Here is an 18352-nt window from a genome sequence, read left to right as displayed (position 1 = left end):
CTCTCAACATAATTATGATGATAAAGATCTTGTTGACTCTATAGTAATGCTCCCTGTCTTGACATTCAAGCAATCATGTAAACACAGTGACGATCCTAATGAAGGCAGAGCTACAAGATCATGATCTCAGTACAATAGTCATGGATGTATACATATATCGATATGGAGATCTTGTTGATGAAGAACTTGGTGAAGATGCAGCTATGATTTTGCAGCAGTAATGAAGATCTCAGTGATGCAGTGATGATCTCAACATCTACAAAGAAGAGGATTGGTGTCTTGGTCTGGGAGTGGCTTAGAAGGTCAAGGGTCATGGTCTTGCTATTCGTCAATTGGAATCTCTGTAAGAAGAATTTTGTGCGGGTTTTCCTCTCCAAGAGGTTTTGGCTCTGGCAGATAGCCAACATCGTGTGTTCTCGTCTCTTTGTTTTTGGTAACTATTTGATGAATATAAGAAGACACACTCTTATAAGAATAAGTGAAGAATGTGCTAAGAAGAAAAATTAAAATACCTCACAAGTAGTTATCATGCTAGAAGAATCACATTAACTACACTTGCCCTAGATTCTTCAACATGGTATAAGAGCTAAGGTGCTGAAGTCAAAGGAAGGGCAACAAAAGAGACATACAAGAATCAGTCTTCAAGAAGGTCATCAAAGCAAAGTTGAAAAGCTTTGTCAAAATTGAAAGATCAGCCTTCAACAAGCAGTAAACAACAACAAGACAATTCAAGATCAAGTAATCTCAGTTAAAGTGAAGTCCCAATGCTAGTGCTCAAAATTCAGATCACAGTCAAAAGAAGGAAAACACAGTACCTCTCACAATTTCAGTGCTAGCCCCAAATTGGATATCATTACAATCTATACCACAAAAATCTCAATGACTTAAGTCTGAAGCAGTTTCGATGCTTGGTATTGAACAATGCTTGAAGGCCTCAAAGATCTTTGCTCATGCTAGTCAACTCAAGCAAGGTTCTACTCCAAGAAAGGAGCACTACAACAAGGTTGCAAGGATATACAATCACATCATACAGTACAAAAATATCACTACAGCAGGAGAACACAATGCCACATCTCAAATGGGCATCATGACAGTACTCTCAAATTCTTGATTTCGATTTCATACCCTCACAAGGAATCAAGTAATCTCAACATATTATAAAAAGAAGTAGTGCTTGGTGTTGAACAAGGCAAGGAAGTCTCAAGAAAAGTCTTGGAACTCAATTGTATTAGGCAGCTCAAGCAAGAATCTCATTGAAGGAGATCATTCAAGAAAGCATCAAGGTGAAGATTTCATCTTCACATGAGATCTTTTCATTCTATATTCAAGTTTGGTTAAATGACTTTATGATTGCAAGGACATCTATGAATTGGATGGGTTATCAAGATTCCTTGCATGAAGGAGGATAGACATAATCCTCTAAGTGGCTGAAGTCATCAGAAGGTCTCCTCTGAACTTATGAAAAGGGATATTTATGAAAGATGCCCTCACATAGCAATATTGGAGACATCAAAGTGATGTAGATGATAAACTCATTCTCTTAAGGTGCAATAAAGAAGGTCACATGATATCTGATCTACATGAAAGTAAAAGATGGAGAAAGACAAGTTGATGGCAAAAGTATTGAAGGATAAAAGAACTCAACCATGGGCAGAAAGGAAAGGCAAGGTCGGTCCTCAAGCAAGACATAATAAGTATAGCTAAGACTCAATGCTATGGAAATATTTTGAAAGCTCATATCACCAGATAGATGGAGGAAGCTGAAGAAAAGGGCCAAGAAAAGAGGGAGTAACAAATCTCTCCTATGAGTAAGATGATATCCCTCACAAAAGGGTCCTATCATAAGCTTTTGTTATAAGATATGAAAATGATGATAAGATGCATTGTGGCATCATGGAAGCATTAGAAACAAGGGCTTGTGACATCACCATGGGAATCATGAAGGACAAAATCTATGACAAACAAAACATGAAGGATATAGCTCTTGAAAAACTCAGTGGACATTGAAGGAAAGAGTCATCTAGGACAAGGCTCATCATACATCAAGTCAAAAAGGAAACATCTGCCAATTGGGGATATACAAGATCCTCAAAATTCTCTGATGGAATCCTCATCATAGGGTTCACTAATCTAGAGAGGAAGCAAGTGTTTCAACAAGAACTCCAACTTATGGAATCCATGAGATAATGGTATGATGACATGAAGCAGATCAAGGGATTGAAGATCTCTTCAATCAAGGAAGCTGCTGGAAGAAGCCTCGATGACCTGAAGGTAAAAATGAGGTATGTATGCTTGTGTTTAATATTATAATGACATGTCATATGGTTGCAGGTAACATGGATCATTACTTCTATCTTGAGAAGCATGATCAAGAGAAAAAGGATCTCCTCCTCTGAAAGGATGCAAGAAGACATAAGACACACTAGATGAAATCAACATAATATGTCCTCATATGAAGTATGAGGTGGTTGATCACAACTAAGAAACTTTGATTAAAAGCACTTGGGAATGGAATGTGTAAGGAAGGAAGAGATCGTGAGATATGCAACCTTGATGAAGGCAATCAACATCCAAAAGATCAAGAAGACATGACTAGAAAAATCTCTCCGAAAGATATGAAAACTCTGATGGAAAAGATGAAGACCCTTGACAATGGATATCTTTGAGAGATGTGTCAACATGTATGCAGGATGCTGATACCTACGAAAAGATGTCATGATGAAGAGCCACCTAGTAAGGTATGATTTGATTTAATAATATATTTTGATTTCTTGAATAATATCTGGATAAGTTCATGCAGGGCTACTTACAAGTACAACTAGCGTTCATGTGATGAATGGAAGAAGCATGATGAGAAAGAAGTAGTCATATGACGAAGGTTCTAGATATGAAGAAGGCCATGTTCCATGAAGAAAGGAGTGATATGACAAACTAAGGAGGAAAGTGATTGATGGCTGTTGCCCTACAAGGAAGAAGCTCAACTGATTTTCATGACATCAAGGAGAGAAGTTGATCACGCAGCTGAAGGACCCATGAAGAAAAAGTTGCTGATGTATAGAAAAGTCCCTAGCTAAGAGGGAGCTTGGATTAGATCACCCCTGATTAAAAAGGAGTGATAATTGTGTTTTTCTATTTCATTTGTCATGCACTAGACTAGGACTAGCAATTGTAAGTCTAGGTGAAGGCCATGAAGAGAAATGTAAACACATGATATCCTCCCTAGTTGAGAGGAAGAGATAGACACAACATTCTTGTCTTCACTTTGGAAGAAAGAATGGAGGATTGGGTAATCATCTGGCATCCGATGCTCTTTGAGGATGTGTAGGGCATCCAAGACAAGAGTAGGCAAGAGGACCGATATTCTTTGAGGGTTGGGAACCCAAGATAAGAATAGTCCTAGAAGGTCATACTCAGTGAACACCCGGGTGGGTATGTACCTTGAGAGACAATGATTAAGGTGTCTATAATCATTGGTCTCACCAACATTGTGCTCTGATCTAATGAGAGATAGAGTTGTCAGTCAAGGCCTTGCTGTGGAAACAATGTTGGTTACTATGATGCTATAGAGATGGGTTACTAATCCGATTCTTCTTATGTGAAATTCTTCAGATTGAGAATGACCAAGTACCATTATAAATACCTCCCTAGTTACGAGGAAGTGTTGAAGAAAGTGTAACTAGGTTCGATATTTGCAAATGTAATTTTGATCTTTGTACTTGTCAAGAAAAAGAAATATTATTTTTGTAAATTATAAGAATGAGTTTCTTGCTAATTCCATAGGTCTAGGAAAGTCAAAGAGTCAAAGACATGTGTAAAGAGCTCTTCTTGAGCATATATGTAATGTATATGAGTCAACCTAGTGTATAGATCAATGTTGCGAACATCGCGATCGGGATTAAATTGGCAAGGGAAAAAAAATCGGAAAAATCGGGAAAAAATGGGTAAGAAATCAGGAAAAAATTGGCAAATACAAAAATATTCATTTTTTTTCAAAATTTTTAATATCTAAAACATCTACAACATAAAATAAATGCATTGACACATAAATATGATAAAAGAAATAATATATAAGACGTGTAATATCATTTCTAGTGCAACATCACACATAATAGTGAATCATGTCTTGAATATTAAGTCCTGAGTCCCAACTCAACCTCAAAATATCAACAAAAAATATAATAATGTATCTCATATCATGAGTCATAATGTCATATACAATAAAATGAACCAAATATCTAATACCACTGATTTCCTCTGCCCCTCTTGCGAGAAAATGCAATAGCTTTCCCTCTAGATGTAGATGGCGGTGGAGTCGGCAGTGGACTCTGTTGTGCCATAGAAGTTGAAGAACTAGGAGCTACAAGAGGTAGACCACGTGCTCTACTGGTGACAGGGGTAGCCTAGGTAGGTGGTCTCACCTCCTCCTCCTGTTGCTCCTGATCCTGCTCCTCCTCCTCCTCTACCCCCTCCAATACCTCCTGCTCTAACCAATCAATGATCAACTCCATGAGATGCCTCTCGACCTCAACCCTCCATGCAGTAGTGGTGTCAATCCCATCCAATGATGGCCTCCACATCATGTGTCCTCTCAAGTTGCCTCACCCACAATCGAAGATTGTAGTAGATGTAGACCATGTCATTAAGTTGTTGGGACTCCAACCCGTACAAGGGTCATAAATTAATAAATTATAATAATAAAATAATAATTATAAAAAATTATTATTTAATGAATTCAAAAAAATAATTGGAAATTTGGAATATTTTAAGTTTTAACCTGTTGCGCTTCTTGGTGTGTATTTTTTCAAATACATTCTAGTTGCGCTTGCATCCTGAGGAGCTACATGTTTGGCTGAGCACTCGAATGGAAAGCCTTTGCAGATTGGGTATTCTGCCACCATAGCTTCTCTACCATGCATCTACAACAAATAAGATAAAGTTATAAACATAAGAAAAAAAATGAAATCTGAAAGTTGAAGCAAAGTATGAAGTTATGAACTTGAAGAGACAATGAAATTTAAAACAAACTAAAACATACCTGGCATTTTAGTCTTCCTATCCACAACAACCATGTCAAAGCTAAATGTGCCACCTGCCATCTTGTATATCTCCATTTTTTTGAAGATTTTTGCACGTTCTGCTAGAGATGGCACCATCCTTTGAACACAAGTGAAGAATCCATCCATGACTTCAACATCAAATAAGAAACCATAGTAATAAGCAAATGCGGGGTTCAGATAGATCCCTGCAGCATGAATTGGACGATGGAGTGTATTGTTCCATCGTTCATAAATCACTTCCCATAGGAGGAGTTGTTTCTGAAACCCCTCATCCCCCTTATCATCATAGTAGGTTCGAATGGATTCTTTGGCCCTATCCATGGCCTCATACAAGTAGCCCATTGTGGGCTTGTCTCCATCAACTAATTGAAGAACCTTTACCAAAGGTTCAGTAGCACTGCACACCTCTTGCACTCCCGCCCAGAAGCTTTCCTGGTATGAAACTAATCTGCATATGGCCTCTCCCTCTGGTTTTTGCAGCTAAATGCTAAAGCACACCATTCATTTGAAAGAAACATTCTCTTCACATCACACATAGAATTCAAGAGGGATTGAAGAGATATGAAACTGGTGGCAAACCGTGTAATGGCAGGGCGCATCAACTCCTTGTTGTTGGTGAATGTTCTCATCAAATGAAACACAAATGCATGATTATATATAAATATTTGTAATGCTTTTTGATGAATTTTTCCTATGTCCTCTAACATCAAATCAATGTAGTGTGCAGCACAAGGTGTCCAAAATAAGGTAGGATGCCTCTCCATAAGCATCTTGCTAGCAGCAACATAATTTGCAGCATTGTCCGTTATGACTTGGACAACATGTTGTGGACCCACCTCCAGAATGAACACATCCAACAAATCACATAATAACCGTGCATCTTTGATATGTGCAGATGCATCAACAAATTTCATAAACATTGTCCCCTTAGGACAATTAACCAAGAAGTTTATAAGGCTTCTACCCTTTTGATCGGTCCAACCATCTGACATCATAGTGCATCCTGTGTGTGCCCATGATGCCCTAAACTCCTCCAATCTCTTGGTGAAATCAACCTTTTCATTTTGAAGAATGCGTTTTTTAAAGTCATCATAAGAAGGGACTTTGTACCCTGGGCCTACAACTACAATAGCATCAACCGCGGGCTGGAAAAATGGATTGTTTCTTGCAAAGTTGAAAGGAATATGGCACAAATAAACTCAACTATTCAGCAAATTCATATTTTATTATTATGAAATAGATAGATGATGGCTACAATTTGTGGGAGGCACCTGGCTTTATATTGCCTTGGGTGCCTCTTGGCCAAGATCATGCCCTTTGCCTAATAACTATTAATTACAATTAACTAATTTTATATATAACATTGCCTTCCTCCCAAAAAATGCTTTGTTCTCAAGCATATGTAATGACGGATGTTGTTGACGAAATGCTTCAGTGTCTCGAGAAACTTCTTCTCCAGGTAAGTCCTTCCACTTGGTCAAGTATTCCTTGATTACACGAGATCGAAGCTTCTTTTCCCTAGTGGATATGATACCTTCTGGTTCTAAAATGACCCTTCCTTCATCATCTAAGGATGGAAGCATTGTTTGTGCTGATTGATGGTCGTCTAGTGCCCTTTTAAGGCAGGGTACATGGAAGACATTGTGAACACGAATTTTATCCAGAAGGTTTAAACTATATGCAACTTGGTTGATCTGGTATGGTCCATAGAACTTTGGTGCCAATTTTTTATTTTTTTGTTTTTGTTTCAAGGACAACTGTTTGCATGGTTGGAGCTTGACAAATACCCATTCTCCAACTTCAAATTCTCTCCCGGTTCTGTTTCGGTCAGCTTGTTGCTTCATACAGTTTCTTGCATTATTTAAATTTTCTTTTAGGGTTTGGATGATTTTTTGGGTTTCTTCTAGTTGGTTTTTAACACCTGGTAGATTTGTCTGGATGGTAGCTAGATCCTTCCATTTCGGAGGTTTGTACCCATACAACGCTTGGAATGGAGTCTTTTTTGCTGACGTATGATAAGTAGAATTATATGACCATTCAACGAGATGCAGCCACTGAACCCACTTATTTTGTTTTTCTATAGCGTAACAATGTAGGTAGGCTTCCAAACATTTATTGACAACCTTTGTTTGTCCATCAGTTTGAGCCTGAGGGTGGTAAGCGAAACTCATATTTAGGTAGGTTCCTATATGGTTGAACAATTCCTTCCAGAAATTACCCTTAAATTTGGCATCTCTATCACTCACAATGACTTTTGGAAAACCGTGTAATTTATAAATATTTTTGCAAAATATCTCAGTGATTTGTTTCGCTGAGTCTGATTTCTTCATTGCATTAGAGTGAGCATATTTGGTGAGTCTGTCGACTTCTACGAAAATCTTATCCTTTCCATCGGATATAGGTAACCCCTCAATAAAGTCCATTGATATTTCTTCCCATTTCTGATTCAGAATGTTTAAGGGGTGAAGTAATCGAGGTGTCATAATATTTTCACTTTTATTTCCTTGACATTTGTCACATTCTGCTACATATTTCTGAATATCGCGATTCATCCCATTCCAAAAGAATGATTGACGTGCATTGTAGTAAGTTTTAAAGAATCCTACATGTTTGGCTGACAGTGAATCACGTGACTCCTTGAGTATCTTGGATTTAAACTCGGAGTTTGAATTCAGATAGATTCTTCCTTTGTACCATAGAATATCGTTCTTCCATTCAAATTTTGAGTTGTCTGGGAGGTTATTGATTATCGCAGTTATTTCTAGATCCTTGGCATACTCACTTCGAATCTCATTAAGCCATTTAGGAACAACAACCAAGACTGCAAGTAATGTTGGTTCTTCATCCTTCCTAGACAGGGCATCTGCTACTACATTGTCTTTTCCCTTTTTATGTAGTATCTCCATGTCAAAGGCGACAATTTTTTCAATTCATTTTTGTTGTTCTTTGGAAAGTGTTTTTTGTTGAAGGAGGTGCTGGAGACTGTTATGGTTTGTTCGAATGGAGAACTTACTACCCGAAAGATATTGTCTCCACTTGGCCAGTGCGTGCATAATAGCAGGGCTTCTTGCTTTCAAAAGCTATTGGATGCCCCTCTTGCATTAACACTGCACCTATATTGAACACGGAAGCATCACGCTCAATGATAAATGGTTTAGAGAAATCTGGAGTTGCCAATACCGGGGCATTAGACATAACTTCATTCAATTCTTCAAAAAACCTTCCTTCTTCCTTATTCCATTGGAATGAATTCTTCTTTAAAAGGTTTGTTAGAGGTGCAGTTATATGTGCATAGTTTTTTTATAAACCTTCGGTAATATCCAGTCAATCCTAAGAACCCTCTTAGCTTGGATATAGTAACTGGTTTGGTCCATTCCTTTATAGCCTTGATTTTATTAGGGTCCACTATTACTCCTTCATGGGATATTATGTGTCTGAGATATTCTACTTCTTCCTTTCCAAAGGTGGATTTGGATTTCTTGGCATAGAATTGATGCTCTTCCAATAGTGTAAGAACTTTATCCAGATGTTGTAGGTGCTCCTTCCAAGTTTTATTGTAAATTAAAATATCATTAAAAAATACTAATACAAACTTCCTAAGATATGGACGAAATAACTCGTTCATAGTGGCTTGGAATGTTGCTGGTGCATTGGTTAACCCAAAGGGCATTACTTTAAATTCGTAGTGACCTTCACGTGTTCGCAACGCAGTTTTTGGTATTTCTTCCAAACTGATTCTGATTTGGTAATAGCCCGACCTTAAGTCCAATTTTGAGAAGTATTTTGCACCATATAGTTCGTCCAACATTTCATTGATAAAGGGAATTGGGAATTTGTTTTTAATCGTTATTTTGTTTAATCCTCTATAGCCAATGCATAGCTTGGATGATCCATCCTTCTTCCTTACCAATACAACTGGAGCAACATATAGACTCTTACCTTTTGAGATGATTTCACATTTTAAAAGGTCTTGGATTAATCTCTCAATTTCAGTGTTTTGGTGATGCGGATATTGATATGGTTTGATGTTGACAGGGTCTGATCCTTCTTTGACTTCTATTGTATGTTCAATTTCCCTGTTAGGCGGCATTTTCATGGGCAGGTCTTCATGGGCTCTGATACCAGATGGCACAAATAAACTCAGCTATTCAACAAATTCATATTTTATTATTATTAAATAGATAGATGATGGCTACAATTTGTGGGAGGCCCCTGGCTTTATATTGCCTTGAGTGCCTCTTGGTAAATGTCATGCCCTTTGCCTAATAACTACTAATTACAATGAACTAATTTTATATATAACAAAATATCACTCCAAAGAAGAAACTTTCCCAACAACTTGTCAACTTCTTCTTTCTCCTTTTTTTAATAATTGAAGAGATAGATGGTTGTGAACTAGGTGTGGTTCTAGTTACAAAATATGATGAGACAACTACATGGTTGGTTGTAGATACTGATGCTGAAGTAGAACCAATACCACTCTCATGTTCACCTCTCAATCCTGACACTCTATTCCCAGTCCCTGCTAGTTGACTCTTAAGAGCTGACTTGGACAATTTGGTTTGCTCTATTTCTTCCAATGATCTGAGGGCTTTTCGGATGATTTCTAGATTTGTATTTGTGCAACACCCTACCTCATGTCAAGGGATTTGTGCAAGGTGATACTTCAATCTGTATACACTGCCCTGTCATATGATGCCCACATAACTTGCAAGTCAAGTTTGATCTGTCAAACCCTCCATCAGGTTCACCAAATTCCCACAGAGGGTCCAATTTCCTTGGCATGTTTATAACTTTGTTGAACTCTCAGGGCACAAGAAGAATTGCAAGGTAAAAAAATAAAAATAAAATTTACTTACATGATACAACACATTGAATTTTTGACCAAAAAAAACCTCAACTCAATGCAACAATGATGGAAAAGATACACATTCAAACCCAAGCAAAAATGATGGAAAAAAACTAGGGCACAAGAAGAAATTAAACTTATTAATCTAACAATCAAGTTCTTGCATTTTTGACCAAAATGAACTCTCTCCACTATATGGAACAAAAATGAAAAAAAAACACAATCAAATCCACTCAAAAATCATTGAAAATAAATGGGTTATAGAAACCCAAGCAAAAATAAGAAAAAAACAAAAAAAATGGGCCAAATTGGTTGCCCATACCTGGAAACCACGCTTTGCTGAAGAAACTTGGTCCAAACTCGAATTTTTCTTGCTTGGGATGCTAAATTCCTTCATTTTTTTCCTCTCTTGCCCTTGTAGATGACTTCTCCTCCTCCTCAACTCTCAATCTTTCCCTTTGTCTGAAAAAAATGACAAAAAAAAAACTCAAAATCGCACTTTTAAACTTGCTGTTACTGCCCGTCAAGATTTTTTGGTGTCGAATTGCGATTTTTTTTGAAAAAATCGCGATTTTTCCGCAATTTTTTGAAAAAAAAAAACGCCGAAAAAATCGGCGCGGCCAAAAAATCATGATTTTTTGAAAAAATCGCAATGTTCGCAACACTGGTTTAGATCAACCCTCCAAGACAAGCACAATCCTCTTGATGAAGACAACAAGCAAAACAATGAAGAAAGTAGTTATCGAATTAAAGGATGTCACGTTGGCTTGCATTGAAGACACAACTTTTCACTGGCTCAGGTCGGCTAAATATGGAGGGCAAACCACTATATATACCCAGCTGGGGTATCCGCAAAAGGCAAGGAAGAAACTCGGACTCGTCTGAGATTTTCGGGACTCTATCACAGGGTAATACGCATGAATACAGGGGTCTGAAATACGCATGACAGGAGGACGCAATCTTGGGTATCTCTGAAGTAATTACAGTCTTGGTGTAATAATGATTTCAGTGCAAGATACAATCTCAGCATACCTGTGAATGGAGAGATACAATCTCAGCATACTTAAGAGTTACGTGACAGTTTAGTCAAAGTCTCGGGATAACTATAAGGAAGAAATCTCGGTGATCAAACAGAGACATACCCTGTCTCGGCATTATTTCTGAACGCATAAATATGATCACTGTAATCACTGTCTCGGCATAACTATAGTCACTGTCTCATTGTCTCGGCATGTTTGAGGAGGATCACGTAGAAGCACACATGATCTCGGCATACGTAGAGGAGCATATACTCTCATCATAATTATGATGATAAAGATCTCGTTGACCCTATAGTAATACTCCCTATCTTGACATTCAAGCAATCATGTAAACACAGTCACGATCCTAATGAAGGTAGAGCTGCAAGATCATGATCTCATACAACACTCATGGATGTATACATATATCAATATGAAGATCTTGTTGATGAAGACCTCGGTGAAGATGCAACTATGATGTTGCAACAGTGATGAAGATCTCAGTGATGCAGTGATGATCTCAGCAGTGACAAAGAAGAGGATAGGTGTCTTCGTCTTGGAGTGGCTTAGAAGGTCATGGTCTTGGTATTCGTCAATTAGAATCTCTATAAGAAGAGTTTTGTGTGGGTCTCTTTGTTTTTGTAACTATTTGATGAATATAAGAAGACACACTCTAATAAGAACAAGTGAAGAATGTGCTAAGAAGAAAAATTAAAATACCTCACAAGTAGTTATCATGCTAGAAGAATCAAATTAACTACACTTGCCCTAGATTCTTCAACAACACTGAGATCATCTCCTCAACGGACTGTAGATACACTAGAGATGGCACCAAGACATGTCAATGTAATGTCACCAAAATGTGACCACTGTAGCAGCATCGAAATACCGTGATAGATCTCAGACCGTTAGCTCCTTCATAGCACTACACAGTGGTCTCCAAGATAGCACCGAGTTGTGGCTTCTTTAAAGGACAAAACTGTGTGAAAATTCTATCACTACAACATCTGATTTACTTTGCCTACTTATTTCCAATAAGTTATTTATGAAATTCCTTCAATAAACATTAAAATAAATTTTGCTACAGATATCACACCAGAATACAAAAACAAACACATGCACAAGAATCAACACATCGACACAGATATTTTGGACAACAGTCCCCGGAAAAACCCAATGTGGGAAAACCGGTGCAGCAAGGGAGGATTTTATTATTCAGTAATTCTTCAGTACAACAGGGTGCCAAACTGGCTTACCCAACAAAGAGAAAAAATTCTCCAGCACTTCTCTCAATCCCAGAGTTAGCCTGGCTGACCTCTGTGTAGCTTCCAGAGACTCTGCGTCAGCCCCTGCTTGTCTGCGTCAGCCCTAGGCATCTTTGCGTCATCCATGCAAGCCCTCTAGCGTCCGCCTCTCCTGTTGCCTCTGCGTTTGCTTGAAAGGCTCTGCGTCTGCTTCTCCTGCCTCTGCGCTGGTCTTCTGTAGATGATCCCGACTCTTTGTTCCGTATTTGCTGCCTCCTGCTGCTCTCCGGACCATTAGTTTGAATTTCTCAGCTAACCCCGTTCCAGAAATCGAACTGACTAGTCTCCCTCAGTGTGTTCTCCAACTGACCCTCAGGCCTCTTTTTATACTTTTCTCGTTGGTCCATCACAGCGGAGATTAAATCTCTAATCAACGGCTAAGATTAGATTTGGCTTGATCCATGACTTTTGGATCATTCTAACTCAGTTTTATATTAATTAACATTAATATTTTATTTTTCCTAAGTTTAGACTTGGGAACTCCATTAAAAATATTAATTATTTTAATATCTCCCAAACTTGTTAGATTCTGTCCAAACCATTTATGGGTCTTGAAGATCTCATGTGCTTTAGCCTCTCCACCAATTTTCGTGGCTAGAGCACATCCGATGCTACTCCAAATCAACACTCTCTCTTAGCGAGGACTGTGCTTTAGTAATACTCCTCGTTGAGTATCACCCTGATCATCCAGCATCGGTCCTTGTGCTGATGCTAAGCCTCCCTACCCAACATCCTCTGCACTGCTGCCCATGGCTCTGCTACTGCCACTGCTGCATCTGTACGACAGCTCCCTCTGCATCTGTGCTGCTGTCGGTCCTTTTCTCCCAACACTGCATCCACACTGCAACTCCCTCTGCATCCGTGATGCTATCACCCCCATTTCTGCTACTGAAACGGGTTCTTTATCATCCCCATATTTTCCCTGAAGTAATCAAACTTTGTCCTTCCACCTATTCTCCTGTGAGGATGCTCGCCACCTATTCTCCTGTAGGAGTGTAGCTCAACTGTACAGCTCCTCGTTGGACACAGTCTCTAACAAAGTGACACCGGATATCAATATGCTTTGACCGATCATGAAACATTGGATTCTCAGAGAGCTTGATGCAACTCTGATTATCGCACATGATCCTAGTCGCCTCCATTTTCCTTCTGAATAGGTTCACAAGCAGTTTTCTAAGCCATATGGCCTCACATGAAGCTGTGCTCGCCGCCATATATTCTGCCTCAGATGAGCTCAGAGCCACGGACTTCTGTTTCCTACTGCACCAAGAAGTCATTCCTGATCTAATGTTGAAACAGTACCCAGAGGTACTTTTCCGATCCACTAAACTTCCTGCCCAATCTGCATTAGTAAATCCACTCAATCTGATATCCTTACCCCTGGTGTACAAGAGTCCATAATCGACTGTTCCCTGTAAATACCTGAGAATGTGTTTGGCTGCTGCCTAGTGCGCCCTCTTTGGTTCCACCATGAACTGACTAAGGGTGTTGACAGCGTAGCAAATGTTCGGCTTGGTATTGACCAGATACATCAGAGACCCTATGAGCTGCCGTATAGGGTAGGATCAACAGCCTTGTCTTCATGACTGCCTATTAGTGCCATTGGTGGTTCTAGTTGTAATCTATACAACCTGTTACTTTTGATCCCGATCTGCACTTTCTTTTTCCAGCTTGGGTGTTTGACGTATACTTTCTCCTTGATGAAGTAGACGTCATAGCCCTTGCCTTGAAGTTGCGACACAGAAAGTAAGTTCATCCCCAATCCTGGTACATGAAGCACATTTGTTGCATGGAACCGTTCTCCCGATTTTGTTTGAAAAACTATGGTAACCTTCCCTACTTGAGTACACTTTTTCTTGTTCCCCATGGTGATCTGAAAGTTCATCTTCTCTTCTCGATACTTTGAGAAACATTCCCTGAGTCTCGTCATATGCCAAGAGGCTCCACTGTTTATATACCATACTTCTGATGACGCAGAACTAGTCATACAAGCCACTTCTTCCAGCCTGGAAGCCAACGTAGAGAAATCAAAATCTCTTTCTCTTGTGCAATTTTCTGAAAATCTGTGCGATTCCCCTGACATGGATGCCTCTGCATCATGGTCTCAACCCATAACTGATTTTCCCTTCCTGTCTCTGATTACTTCCTCTGATACCATGTGAAAATTCTATCACTGTGACATCTGATTTACTTTGCCTACTTATTTCCAATAAGTTATTTATGAAATTCCTTCAATAAACATTAAAATAAATTCTGCTACAAATATCACACCATAATATAGAAACAAACACATGCACAAGAATCAACACATCAACACAGATATTTTGGACGATAGTCCCTGGAAATACCTAATGTGGGAAAACTGGTGCAGCAAGGGAGGGTTTTATTATTCAGCAATTCTTCAGTACAACAGGTTGCCAAACTGGCTTACCCAACAAAGAGAAAAAATTCTCCAGCACATCTCCCAGTCCCAGTGTTAGCCTGGCTGACCTCTGTGTAGCTTCTAGACACTCTGTGTCAGCGCCTGCTTGTCTGCGTTAGCCCTGGGCCTCTTTGTGTCATCCATGTAGGCCCTCTAGTGACTGCGCAGTGTCCTGCTGCCTCTGTGTCTGGTTGAAAGGCTATGCGTCTGCCTCTCCTGCCTTTGCGCTGGTCTTCTGTTGCTAATCCCGACTCTCTGTTCTGTACTTGCTGCCTCCTGTTGCTCTCCAGACCACTAGTTCGAATTTCTCAGCTAACCCCGCTCCAAAAATCGAACTGATTGGTCTCCCTCAGTGTGTTCTCCAACTAACCCTCAGGCCTCTTCTTATACTTTTCTCATTGGTCCATCAACAGCGGAGATTAAATCTCTAATCAACGGCTAAGATTAGATTTGGCTTGATCCATGACTTTTGGACCATTCTAACTTAGTTTTATATTAATTCACATTAATATTTTATTTTTCCTAACTTTAGACTTAGGAACTCCATTAAAAATATTAATTATTTTAATATCTCCCAAACTGGTTAGATTCTGCTCAAACCATTTCTTGGTCTGGAGATCTCATGTGCTTTAACCTCTCCACCAATTTTCGTGGCTAGAGCACATCTGATGCTACCCCAAATCAACAAACTGTAGTATATATGCTTCTATCAAATGGTGTTCCTCTACTGTAGCACCGAGACCATTATCTCATGAAATCTGAACTGTTATTTCTAGACAAAACTTCGCTGTCCCTTCATCACTCCTCGCTGTCCCTTTATCACTTCTCGCTGTCCCATCCGAACTGTTCTCTTTTCTGTGATCTGAAACTCAGAGGGACCGGAATTCCCTTGATTGAACTGTGTACCCTTATCCGAGTTTCTGAAGTGATGTCCGAACTTGTTGCTCCCATTGTTCATCCGAAATTCAAAGAGATATCCGAACTGTCTTCATCTGAAATGCCAAGACCCTACACACCTATATATAGTTGTTGTCCCATAAATAAGCTGACTTGTGCTTGTCCGAATAGGTGTGTCTCCATAATGTGACGCTGACATGTGTTCTTCATTTCATCTTGAGGCCGTCTTGAAGAGGAGAAACATGTGCTTGTCTTGGAGGGCTATTAGACAATCCTATAGACTTAAATACATTTGTAACATGCCCAAGAAGGGTTCTTCATACATGACATTGACTCTTCGACTTTAATGACAAATCCTAAGGGCTCTCAATGGGTGCCACCTAAAAATAAAATCTCTTGCTCATGAAACCCATGAAGCAAGCATTACAATAATAATTTTATTTTCTTCTTTTCATCATTTACAAAAATCACAATTACATGTCATTATGAAGACCGAACCTAGTTACACTTTTCAACAGATTTTGAGTGAGATCTAAAATTCTACTTTCTTTATATAAATCCAATGAGGTCGGAACCACTCTCAAACATCCTGAGTCATTTCATGTTAATGTTAAAAATTTAAGTAAAAGTGACATTCTCCTTTATCTTTCATTTTCATCCGTAAAAGTGACATTCTCCTTTATCTTTCATTTTCATCTTTTTACTTTAAGGATGGAAATGAAAGATAAAGGAAAATGTCGCTTTTACGGATGGAAATGAAAAATAAAAGAGAATGTTATTTTTACTTTAAGAATTTAACATTACCATGAATTGCTTAGCAATAGTAGGGCCATAGGCTTGAATATTAGACACCTATTGTGGGCTAGTGCCCAGCCAAGACAAAAACTAAAAGAAAAAAAAGCAAAACAGAGCTCACTCGCTGCGTTCTACGCGGCTTTACTGAACTGGCCAGTTCGGTGAAAATGGCCTGTTTGGTACTGAACCGGCCGGTTCCATTAAAAAACCAGCCAGTTCGGCATTGAACCAGCCAGAAATGGTTCAAGTCACCGGTCCAAGCCGGTTTTTGCCTCAAAACGGTTGGACCGGCCAGTTCAGACTGGTTCGATCTGGTCCTGATAACATTGATTTGAATAATATCCAGTCTTTTCTTCTCGTGGTGATTCTTCTGCATAATGGTATATGTGCAATTTAATAAGATTATTATGCATTTCTTATTGTTACTGCTCCAGATGTGTAAAATACTAAAAGCATTTGTAATCCGTACTCGGAAATGCTTGTTTTTATGTTTATGGTGATATCATGATCTTCGCTAGGAATAGATTAGACAATATAGAATACGTGAAGAAGACATTAGCGATCATGAAAAATGAAAATCTATGTTCTTTTACGATGAACTATAGCATGTCAAATATTAAGTTTTATGCTACAATGTTAGAAAAATTTCTTACGTTCATTTTAAAAATGGTAAATTTTCATTTATTTTAGGCATCAAGAGCTTAAGTATACACAAACTCATGGGGATGAAGTTGAAGACTTAATGATTCTGTTGAGTGAAGTGAAGAAACAGTTTCCTTCTATTCAAGGGGTTTCATCTGGTGCAATAGCCTCTGACTACCAGAGATTAAGAGTTGAGAGTGTGTGTTCAAGATTGGGGCTCATCTCTTTGGCATTTCTCTGGAAACAGGAGCAAGAATTACTTCTGCAGGAAATGGTAATTGTCTCAGACATGCTGACCTCTGGATTTTTGTTTGGCAGGAAAGGTTGCTACTTGTCCTAGAATGAAAACAGTAGATCAACAGTTCTGTTGGTTTTTGTTTAATTAAACATATTTGTTGTCTGTTGGATTTTGGATATTTTGTACTGTAGCTGCTTGTTGATATTCTTTTGATAAGTGTTCATACTGTCTGGTATATGTAGATTGACAAGGGGATTGAGGCTATCCTTGTAAAGGTAAAAGCTAGATTGAAGTTTTTCTTTTTATTTTTTCTTATCACAGGTACTATTAAGTAGCATTTTCTTCTGCTTACATATTATTACTAGCATGAATAACTGGTTAAAAGATAACTACAGAACTTGCTAATACTACTTTGGATGTCTTGCTAGGTTGCTGCCATGGGTTTGCATCCTAACAAGCATCTAGGCAGAGATCTTGTGGCTTTACAGCCCTACTTGCTGCACTTGAAAGAGTATGCTATTTATTGTTTGTGTTAAAATTTCTCTAGAAATGCTCTGGATATTGTTTTTTATACATAAATTCAGATATCTAGTTTAGTTAGCTTTTACATTCTTGTCTCCAACTTGGATATGTTTGCTATAGCTTTTATGAGGCCTTGGTCATTTTATCTTTTTCAGGATACATTTTTGTTTTCAGTAATAGGGTGAGTACTTCTTGTGATAAGTTTAAATTTGTTTTCGCTAATCATGCTTTTCAAGATTCCACAATGTTACAGTCGCTTATATGAATTTGAAGCATTATTTAATTTCTTATTCTTTTGATTCACGCAAACAGACTTTATGGGATAAATGTTTGTGGAGAGGGTGGAGAGTATGAGACTTTAACTCTTGATTGTTCTCTCTTCAAGGTATACTTTCTTGTCTGTTGTCATAGCATAATTCTTTGGTTCAATGTTTATGTGGAGCTACCATTTTCCCTTGTTTGCATATCGTTGTTTATTTTAAAGAAACATGTTGTTTTATTTTAAATACCCCTTATACTAAAAAATTTAAAAGGCCTATGGTGTTGAGTGTTGAGTATGTTTTATATTCTCTATACAACTAGTTTCATGCATGATTTGTATTCGTTG

General features: G+C 38.5%; 1 protein-coding gene across 3 annotated transcripts in view; it reads left to right on the top strand.

The window, feature by feature from the left end:
• Positions 1 to 18352, top strand: part of LOC149251431 (endoribonuclease) — a 193729-nt gene that overhangs the window by 68265 nt on the left and 107112 nt on the right. For all 3 annotated transcript variants that reach the window (XR_016266885.1, XM_089459441.1, XM_089459440.1), the window contains 4 exons: positions 17034 to 17259; positions 17466 to 17498; positions 17652 to 17734; positions 18058 to 18130. Coding sequence is in view for 2 of the 3 variants with exons in the window: in XM_089459441.1 (XP_089315567.1) it covers positions 17034 to 17259; positions 17466 to 17498; positions 17652 to 17734; positions 18058 to 18130 (415 nt within the window). In the remaining variant the exon portion in view is untranslated. The remainder of the gene's footprint in view (positions 1 to 17033; positions 17260 to 17465; positions 17499 to 17651; positions 17735 to 18057; positions 18131 to 18352) is intronic.

This window comes from Pinus tabuliformis, chromosome 7 (assembly GCF_031772625.1).
Source record: "Pinus tabuliformis cultivar Carrire ecotype Pingquan chromosome 7, CPIR1, whole genome shotgun sequence".
Lineage (NCBI taxonomy): Eukaryota > Viridiplantae > Streptophyta > Pinopsida > Pinales > Pinaceae > Pinus > Pinus tabuliformis.
The sequence above is the reverse complement of the archived record's forward strand: the minus strand, read 5'-3'. Positions and strand labels throughout refer to the sequence as shown.